This window comes from Rhagoletis pomonella, unplaced genomic scaffold (assembly GCF_013731165.1).
Source record: "Rhagoletis pomonella isolate Grant_MI unplaced genomic scaffold, Rhpom_1.0 Rhpom_scaffold_00003, whole genome shotgun sequence".
Taxonomy (NCBI): Eukaryota; Metazoa; Arthropoda; class Insecta; order Diptera; family Tephritidae; genus Rhagoletis; species Rhagoletis pomonella.
This window is the reverse complement of record NW_023458557.1, coordinates 16,862,987-16,873,673: the sequence shown is the minus strand read 5'-3', so window position 1 is coordinate 16,873,673 and position 10,687 is coordinate 16,862,987. Positions and strand designations below refer to the sequence as shown.

The following is a 10,687-nucleotide window of genomic DNA, read 5'->3' as shown; positions in this document are numbered from 1 at the left end:
GATCTTTTAGATTCTTTTAGGAATCTTTAAAGAAAAACATATGAAGCGGTTGACAAGAACTGGTAAAAAAATTTCTGTACGATTTCTTAAAGAAAATTCTTTAAAAAAAAATCTGAAACCATTCAGAATACTCTGAAATCCTGGTATGCAGAGTATACATATACATACGAATATGAATACATAAAGAAGCTGTAGTTGACACAACGAGTTCATACCAACGGTAAATGTTGTTTTTGTACGATTGATACAACCTGTAGTTGTTGAATCATGGCCTAGTGTGCTAAAAACACTGCCCAGGATGTACTTTCATATTGTGCCAAGTGTGCTACTGTGATATAATTTAATCGAAAAGTGCGCCTGTGCGTGCGTCACATTGACGAGTGTCAGCACAGTAGCACAGCACTGTGCTGTGTTACACATCTCTAACGAGTTGTCAATTTAGAAAAATCTTTAACGATGACTGACACGGGAAAAAGGTTATTTTCATAATTTTTCATAAATGAATTATTATTACTTTTTTTGTTTAATTATAGCAAGCAAAGTATGGACGAGGGCGGAGACGCTCCTTTTCCTTAAATGCTATGGGGAAAGGAAAGAAGAATTTCTTCATGCACGTAAAAAAAAATACGCATATCAAAATGTTTTGGAAGATATGATTTTCCAAGGTTTTGTGGTAAGAATTGTGCATATTTAATTTAATATTAAATTACCTACATATTTGTATTTTAGGATACAACGGTTACCACAGACGCACTTTTTGCGAAAATGCGTACGCTTTTAAAAGCCTACGAGTCTGCCAAAGACAATGAAAGGCAAACAGGAACTGCTCCTCGCACTATACTATATATGACAGAAATGGACGAAGTTTTTGGTGAGAGTTGTTTGGTTGTAAATAATCATACCATTAACATAGGAACAGATCCTCAGGGGACATTAATAGAAACATGTAGTAAGTTGAAAGACTTTTTCGTACTGTGATATAAAATTGTAACTGAATTTTTTTTCTTTTAAAATTAGCCATCGAGCTGTTAAGAGACTCAACTAGGGTTTCGCCAATCCCTGAACCGAGCACCTCAAGTCAGTTTCAAGAACTGAGTACCTCCACGCAATCGCTGAACACACCAACGCGAAGCCACAATTTACAGCCGAGTACGCCCGCTGCGAGCACACGTGTTAGAAAAACGGCCAGGGATCGTTACTCTGAAAATAAACTTGAGCTGAAGAGAAGAAGCTGTGAGGAGAAAGAAAAATTCCATGCAGATATTCAGCGTATGTTGCAAAATTTAGAGAAGAAGCGTGATTTGCAGCTAGAGTTGGAGGAAAAAAAACTTAAAATAGAGGAGGAAAAATTAAAACTCCTACAACAATGCTGCGGAGATGATTAGAAAAGAAAAAGGTTAAATATTAAAACAGACAAAAAAGTAAAAAAAAAATTAAATATAGGCTGCATTTCTTTATTCATTCTGAACGTTTGGAATAAACTTTTTTGTTTACTTGTTCTTTAGAACGTTCCTGATGATATGTTAACGTATATTTCAAACGCATTCTGTTTATTCCGGCTGGGAAATGGGATTATCCGGAATGTATGTATAAAGAAACGCAGCCATAGTGTGGCTACTATTCAAATAGAATTCCCTGTTTATTTTTTCAACAAAACATGTTTGGATTGTAATAAAATACAATTGAATCAACTCAAGCTTAAGCTCAAACATTTCCTCTTAATAACTGAATAAATAACTCATTACGACGATCTCCACTTATGTCACTTTCGCTCACAGAGACTGGTTCTAATTCCACACTTTCATTTGCTTCAACGATGAAGGTGTCGTCGTTTTTTAATATACATATGTTATGCATAATACATGCGCTCGCCACCAAATGTGTTACAGCGCATAAATCTTTATGCTCTGTAAACTTAAGAAGTCTGCGAAAACGACCTTTGAGTAAGCCGAACGCCTTTTCTACAACAATTCTTGCCGACGAATGAATTTTGTTGAATCTGATTTGCTGTTCTGTTAGTGAACCATAATCTTTGAATACCGGAATTAAGTAATTTTTGCAAGGGTATGCCGAATCTCCAAGGATAAATGTAGAGTTTGGAAACAAATTTTCAACACTATTTTCTGCTTTCCTATAAAACGCTGACCTCTTAAGTACTCTGAAGTCATGGTAGGACCCAGGCAATAAATATCAATGAACTTCATATCGGTATCGACAATTCCCTGTAAAACTAAGCTGTAATTTCGTTTTCGATCAAAATATATATGCTTATCTATTTTTGGTGCGTTAATAGTTATATGTGTGCAGTCTATTGCACCAATGACACCAGGTACTTTCTTTCTTTGCAAAAACTTTCTCGTGGTATCTTCCACTGCTTCTACAGTTGGCCACTTGATAAACTCGTATCCTATTGAAATGATCCACGCAACAACGCGAGGAACAATTGCCCATGCAGTGGATTTCGTTACACCAAACCAATTAGCAAGTTGTCTGTAGGTTATGGTGTTGCTTAGGTACCATATGTACATATATATCATTGTCTTTGCAGGTATTTTGGGCTTTCCAGACATTGTACGGCTGTGATTTTGATCGTTTTCACTATACCTCGCTTTAGAAATATAACACTGTTTCAGTAAAAATTTGTAAAACGGAAGAAACCCTTACTTATTAAATAATCCACTGTTTTTCGATTCAGGCGAAAATGGGACTTGAAATCGTCATCTGCATACTCATCGATAACGTCGATGAAACCGACAAATTTTGGATGCTCTACCTGTTCTTCCTCAGAATCGTCCCCCGATGAACTAGATTCAGCAGCTACATCAGCTAGTATTTCTATTATTTCTTCATCATCAGCGTAATGTATACTGGAACAACTACAGAAAAACTAGAAATTGGAAAGTATGCAAACTTGGTTTGGTTTAATTATAAAACAATACTTACTGCATCTTTAATTAAATTTGGCATTTTCAACTTACACCAGTTGTGTATATGTTTGGTTAATCCATATTTTGTCGAAGGCACAAAATTTACATGCGTTTCTTTTATATTCTATTTTTGTCTATCTTTTTTTTGTTTACATTTTTATCTGTCAAAATGGTGTATATCGTGAACGACAACTTTTTTTTGGCAATAAAGTGTGAATAATCCAACTACCGTGAATGAAAAATATTAATCAACTGGCAATGCCGCTAGTTCAATATACAAGCCAAGATAGCTTGTCACAAGCCAATATAATTATGTTGGCTAAGTCTTCCATACAAAATAAGCTAATAGCTTATGTAACTGGTCAAATAAAACACGCCTATTAAAACCGTTTAGAAAAAAGAATTATAATAAAATGACACTAGTTCACTTCTGAAACTGCTTTTTAATATCTAAGTAATGGGAATTATTGCGTTTGGTGTTATTGCATGCACCCCACGCATGGTGGAATTATACCAGGTGAAGTAATATTAGAGTGAGAAGAAAGATTTTGACACTGCCTTATTTGAAAATTTGCCTATAAAATGTGACTATAAGGCAGCGGAATGTCAGAAAATAAAGCGAGAAAGCTGTTTTATTACTTCACCTGTTTATTGCGCCATTCATCCCACCTTCTTATATGTAAACTTTTACATATTTTTACACACATGTTCGCTTCGCCTTGGTAAACGAAGTCTGCAGTTCCGAAATAGTGAAGCAAGTGATGATAATGCGGAAAATTTTAACTGAAGATAAAACTCAAAACAATATTATCTGTGTTAAATGCTGCGCTCCATGCAAACATTTTAAGCATTTTGCAGCAATATTTTCAACATATTAGAAAGCATGCAGACAAAATGCATACAAAAGCGCTATGTCCGATTTGCCGAGCAGTAATTAAAGACGACGCTTTCCCTACAGTTTGTTAGACTAAGGAAAAATATTTTGTGAATATTATTTTCTTCATATGAATTATATCACCTTTTTGGTTGAATTGTATTCTTGGAATAAACAAAGTTTTTTTCCTTCTGTCAGTAAACTGTTTTTGTTAAAAATAGTATAAATAAGCAATGGGAAATAAGGCAAAATTTGTTTTATTTCCAACCTTTGTTTTTGAATGTGTCCAACGTGGCGGCGGTCCGCGTTCGCGGAAAAGTATATAAACAAGCTTGCAAAGAGTACATTTGGTAGAACTAAGAACTGCTATAAGACTTGGTTCTGAGCGGTCCATATTTGGTAAAAGTTTAAATGCAAATACGAATTCTTGAAACTTGCGTTCGTGAAAGAAGACTTATAGCATCTTCTTTCCTCGAAATAATGTCGTGTTCTTTTCTCAGCATCTATCCATGCATATTTATAATTGGCTTAATTTACATGCATAGTTATAATTGGCTTAATTTACATGCACTTTTCATACCAAATGACTTTTTTTACATGTGTTTACTTTTAAGGAGCGAAAGAACCGTTTCATGTGTCAAATGCGTGTGAATTGGGCATTCAACATAAAATGTCAATCTATTTTCTATAAAAAGGCATTACAGAATTCCGTTTTTGAAAAATCAAAATTTTTGACTTTTGTGTACGGGGCAGTGCACTGTGCAATGGTTTCGGGAGCAGAAGTCCACGCATGCGGGGAAAGTTTTTGATCGCCATTAACTAGGGAGTGTATTGTGCATCCGGCTCAAGCAACTCATGACGTCCGGTGCTTACCTTCTTGGTAGCAACCGAAATTTCGTTTGGAAGCGAATTAATGTGAGAAGGCGAACCCCAGCAATAGGTTGTGAACTGGGATTGGGACCCGCCACGTAAAAACCACACTCCAAAGAAAAATAAAATGAACCCCCGTGTAGGGTTTATATTTGTGTTACTGTCGTTTATTGTACTGTGTTAATTTCAACTTTGTAATTTAAAAAATTTTATATTTAAATGATTTTGTAGTTCAAACATCAAAGAGAAAATTAGCTTACTTCAAATATTTTTCTTGAGCTGTAAACAACATAATTTCATTTGGAATTTTAAATTAAACCTTTTTTTTAAATAAATTTATATATTGTTAACTACAATTGGCGATCCTGCCAGGAGCTATTACGTACTGCAAGCAAGAAATCAGCAACAAAAATATTTCACTAGGAGTTACCCGTGTGCTAACAGGATTATCGTATCAGCGTGTGAAATTCCATCCTATTGTTTTACTGGTGCAAGGAGTTCAACTGTTGAAACTGCAACAAAACTCTCACTCTCAACAGCTTCAATCATCAACCACAATATGTGCAATAACTGATTTTCTCAATGTCCTCATCACAGCCAATGCAATCGAGTTCACCGCCCTACGATAAGTGAATTATGAACATTAAGAACCTGTGATATCTACTGCTGCTGCTGCATTACCTAGTGCCGATGGTTTCTTTGGCTATTGTGACAAGACATAGTCCAACTTCTTTCCGACCTCGCCGACTCACCAACAGCTAGGAGAATTCCCACAATTACCATCACAGCTTGGTATTGCACTACCCCACATCATTATTATCACTATCAGCCGAAGACGTCAAAGCATTTGAGTAGCGAAAGTGACGGTAACAACTGGCACGGTAACCAAAGGAACATCAAAGCAACCGCAGCTATAAGCAACGACCGGTCGCTGTTAATAGCAGCAATTTCAGTACACAGTGGTGAGCTGTATCTTTTTGTCTAATATTTTTGAAAATTATTTTCCCCTTTAAATTAGATATATATAATATATTTTCATTGTACCGTATATTTAAACTTGTTTCGGATAAATTGTAAACACTCCTTATAGAGATTATTTTAAGTTATCATAATGTTTCGTTCACCCCCACATGATACACACACATCTACAGGGACTAATAATTTAAATGACTCGCTTATAGATTTGCAAAACAACTCTTTTCAAGAGGAGTTGGCAAATCCTTATGCTAGTCAAAATAATAATGAGGTGTATGCAACCTCAGTCAAGCTTCCACAATTTTGGACAAGTTGTCCAGAAGCTTGGTTTGTACATACAGAAATGCAATTTAACATGAAAAACATTACACAAGATGCTACAAAATATGAACACACAATCATAGCGCTTCCGCAAGAAATAATAGTTACAATATTAGATTTCATTCAAAATCCTCTGCATAACAACAAGTTTTCAGAATTAAAGAAAGTCTTAATTGAAAAGCATTCTTTAAGCGAAAATAAGAAATTAGATAAAATTTTGTCAGATTCAGATATGGGTGATCGTAAACCCTCTGAATTTTATCGGTCGCTCATATTGCTTGCAGGTTCCAATTTTAGTCAAGATATTTTAAATAAACTTTGGCTGAGAAAATTGCCAAAAAATCTTAGTGTGATATTTGCTAGTTCAAGTACCAATGATATAAATGAATTGGTGAAACTAGCTGATAATATTTGGGAAGTGATTAATAAAACCGAAATATCAGCTATGAATAGTTTTCAAAATTCTAAATCACAAGACACAATTATTGAGAATTTAGTTAAAACGACGAATCTTATGTGCGAAAATTTTCAAAAACTTTCCTTTGAATTAAATTCTATTAAGCAACAAATTAATCAAAATTCTAGATATAGATCATATAATAGGAATTGTTTTAGAAGTCCATATAGAGGTCGATCAAAATCTCGTGATAGTCAAAATTGGTTATGTAGATACCATTACAAATTTGGTGATAAGGCTCAGATATGTCAACAGCCTTGTGCTTTTTCTAAAAACAAAAATTCGTTAAACTAGAGTCATCCGTTGTTGTGGCGGCAAACAATGGAAATTTAGATATTACCACACGTCGCCTATTTATTTTTGATAAAACAAACAGACTAAATTTTTTGATTGATAGTGGAGCAGAAATTTCTATACTTCCGGTAAAAAAATTCCCTCATACAAAACGTTCTTCAGATATAATATTTACTGCAGTCAATGGTTCAACGATTTCAACGTATGGTAAAAGATATTTAATATAAATTTAGGTTTAAGACGCGAGTTCCCATTTACGTTTCTCATAGCTGATATTGCGAAACCTATTATTGGTGCAGATTTTCTTTGCAAATACGGTTTCTTAATTGACATGAAATGCAAATGTTTAGTTGATCCAGTAACAAGTCCTTCGGTTAACACAGTTTCATGTGTTTGTAACATTTCGCTTCCAAAAATTTTCGTAGTAGAGAACAAGTATACAAGATTGTTGAAGGAGTTTCCTTCTTTGATCGCTGAACCAGATTATTCGAAACCGATTAAACATTCTACGGTTCACAGACTTTTTACTGAAGGAAATCTGCCATTCTCTAAGCCAAGGCGCTTGGATCCGATTAAATTTAAAGTAGCCAAAATTGAATTCGATTTTTTAGTGAGGACAGGGATTTGTAGACCTTCAAATTCTTGTGTAGCATCTCCACTGCATCTTGTACCTAAAAAAGAACTGAATTACTGGCGTCCTTGTGGTGATTTTCGGAAACTTAATGTTGTGACTGTACCGGACCGTTATCCTTTACCTCATATTCAAGATTTTAACATGAATCTCAGAAATAAGTATACATTTTCGAAATTAGATTTGGTAAGGGCCTACCACCAAATTCCAATGGCAGAAGAGGATATCTATAAAACTGCAATAACGACACCTTTCGGTAGGTTTGAATTTATACGAATGCCTTTCGGACTAAGAAATTCAGCGCAAACTTTTCAAAGATTTATTAATGAAGTAGTTAGTGGTTTAGATTTTGTTTTTACATATATTGATGATCTATTGGTTGCAAGTGAAAATGAAGAACAGCATTTTAAAGATCTCCGTATACTTTTCCAACGCCTAACGGAGTACGGGTTAAATATCAAACCAAGTAAATGTACTTTCGGTGTAACAAGTGTTGACTTTTTAGGACATAATATTTCTGGGGCAGGAATTGGACCCTCCGATGAAAAAGTGATAGCTATTCGTAGTTTTGAACGTCCTAAATCTATTAAACAGGTGCAGAAATTTATAGGCATGGTTAATTATTACCATCGATATGTACCAAAATTAGCTGAGTTTACGGCAGTTATCTACGATTTAATCAATCGAACAACTAAGAAACGTGACAAGTCCTTAATTTGGGATGACACAACAAATAAAGCCTTTGAATGTATTAAAGAAAAGTTTGCGTCTACGGTATTGTTAAATCATTTTAACAAAGATGCCAAACTCTCTTTAAATGTGGATGCATCTAATATGGCAATTGGTGGTGTCATACATCAAACGTTTGATAACAAATCAGAGCCACTAGCTTTCTTTTCTAAGAAACTTTCTCCATCCGAGGTTAAGTACAGTGCATTTGACAGGGAGTTGCTAGCTATTTATTTGAACATTAAACATTTTCGCTATCTTTTAGAAGGACGACAATTTACAGTTTTTACAGATCACAAGCCTTTGATATATGCTTTGAGTTCAAAAACCGAACGTAGTCCGAGACAACCTAGACATATGGAATTCATTGCACAGTTTACTAATGACATACGATATATTAAAGGACAGGAGAACATTATAGCTGACACATTATCTCGAGCTTTCGAAGTTGATACAATTAAGGGTACAGAACTGAATTTCAAAGTTTTACAAAATGAACAAGAACAGGACGAGGAACTAAAACACATTAAAATCTGGAGACACATCACATAACCTTAAATTAATTCAAATTCCACTTTTAATTTTAATATTTGGTGTGAAATGACAGGTGAGAATCCTAGGCCATTTGTTCCAAATTGTTTACGCAAGACAGTGTTTAATATGTTACATGACATTACACATCCTGGTACAAAAGCTACACGTCGTCTAATTATTAAAAAGTACTATTGGCCAAAAATGCACAAAGAAATTAATATTTGGTCAAAAGAATGTATAAATTGTCAAAAATCGAAGGTTAATCGTCACACCAAATCTCCAGTAATTAAAATTCCGATTCCCAAAAGTACATTTGATCATATTCATTTAGATATTGTTGGACCTCTTCCTGTATCGAAAGGACATCGTTACATTTTTACAATAGTTGACAGGTTCACGCGTTGGCCCGAGGCATACGCATTAAAGGACATTTCAGCGGCAGTGGTTGCAAATAAATTTTTTAGAGAATATGTTTCACGTTTTGGGGTACCGTTAAAAATCACTACAGATCAGGGTACTCAGTTTATGTCAAAATTGTTTTCGGGATTAACAAAATTGGTTGGTAGTCATCACGTTACAACTTCTGCATATCATCCTCAAGGGAATGGTATGGTAGAACGGCTTCACAGGCAGTTAAAAGCTACGATAATGGCTAGAAATGGAATCAACAATTGGTATGATGAGCTGCCGATAATACTTCTGGGTTTACGATCGATGTATAAAGAAAGTATTTCAGCCACATCATCTGAGATAGTTTTTGGGCAAATTTTACGCCTACCCGGTGAACTTGTGGTTCCATCTGAAGAAAAATTTTCCCCAATTGAAGTTTTAGGCAATTGACGGGAACATTTTAAAAATGTTAAATCAAATTTAAGGCATAATCAAAATTCTTATACTGGTGTATATATACCAAAGGATTTGGAGACTTGTAAATTTGTTTTTATGCGTGTTACTAATAAAAGATCATTGCAACAACCATACGAAGGACCTTATAAGGTTGTTGAAAAAAACAAAAAATATTTCAAACTTGAAGTAGATAATGAGGTTAAAACAATTCCGATAGACAGACTAAAACCAGCAATCATTGAAACAGAACTAATACCAGAAACAAACACTAATACAATGAATAACACAACATCAAATAAGAAACGAGTTACTTTTAATTTATATAACATTAATTCTCTAGAAGGGGGAGTATTGTAGGGTTTGTATTTGTGTTACTGTCGTTTATTGTACTGTGTTAATTTCAACTTTGTAATTTAAAAAATTTTATATTTAAGTGATTTTGTAGTTCAAACATCAAAGAGAAAATTACCTTACTTCAAATATTTTTCTTGAGCTGTAAACAACATAATTTCATTTGGAATTTTAAATTAAACCTTTTTTTAAATAAATTGATATATTGTTATCTTCACCCCGGATGATCCCCCTTATTTTGATAAATTCCACGCAAACGTACAACGAACTACGATTTCAGGGCAAAAACCTGGAATGTCCGGACCCTTAATGTGGCTGGAAGATGTGCTCTGGAAGACTAAGTATATCACCGCCATTCAAGGAATGTACCGAACAGAGAAAGGTAGAAAGCTACAGCTGCCAGGTGAAGGAGAAAATTCGGCGTCGGAATTGCGGTGGGACAGAGACTCCGTCGCCAAGTAATATCGATAATCCCGGTGAATGGGTTCCTCGTCACAATCTGCATCAAAGTGTGAACCTTCAACATCTCGTTTACTTGCGCCCATTCCCGACGGAACAAAAGGACTGGGCGACCAAAAACCAATTCTATGAGCTCTTGGAACGTGCGTTCGAGCGCTGCCTACGTCACGATATTGCAGGCATGTTTCCAACTTTTTAGATGTACGATGAAACATCGATGTCTTTTTCAAAATTTGACCCTTCAAGGAATAACTGGATTCCGGATACCATGTAAAAAATAAGAGCCTGATTCGGATATCCGGTAGATTCCTGCCCTTAATATATTTTTTGGTTAAGCGAAATACTTATGACCAGATTATCTGCTTTTTCGGGCTGAACTATCCAATACGTAATTACAATACAATACAAAATGTATTTTC

At 34.9% G+C, this 10,687-nt stretch overlaps 1 protein-coding gene and 1 pseudogene across 1 annotated transcript; one reads left to right on the top strand and one right to left on the bottom strand.

The window, feature by feature from the left end:
• Positions 1–533: 533 nt before the first annotated feature.
• Positions 534–3,207, top strand: LOC118736487. The gene is made up of 4 exons (XM_036466564.1): positions 534–673; positions 730–949; positions 1,018–1,396; positions 2,696–3,207. The coding sequence occupies exons 1-3, from the start codon at positions 653–655 to the stop codon at positions 1,383–1,385; spliced, it is 609 nt and encodes a 202-aa protein (XP_036322457.1). The 5' UTR covers positions 534–652; the 3' UTR covers positions 1,386–1,396; positions 2,696–3,207.
• Positions 1,543–2,967, bottom strand: LOC118736064 (annotated as a pseudogene).
• Positions 3,208–10,687: the final 7,480 nt, after the last annotated feature.

Excerpts from the sequence above, each read along its gene's own strand:
- LOC118736487 (XM_036466564.1), top strand. The coding sequence starts at position 653 with ATGATTTTCCAAGGTTTTGTG. Across the intron at positions 674-729 it reads TGATTTTCCAAGGTTTTGTG|GATACAACGGTTACCACAGA; the intron begins GTAAGAATTGTG and ends TTTGTATTTTAG. Across the intron at positions 950-1,017 it reads GACATTAATAGAAACATGTA|CCATCGAGCTGTTAAGAGAC; the intron begins GTAAGTTGAAAG and ends TTTTAAAATTAG.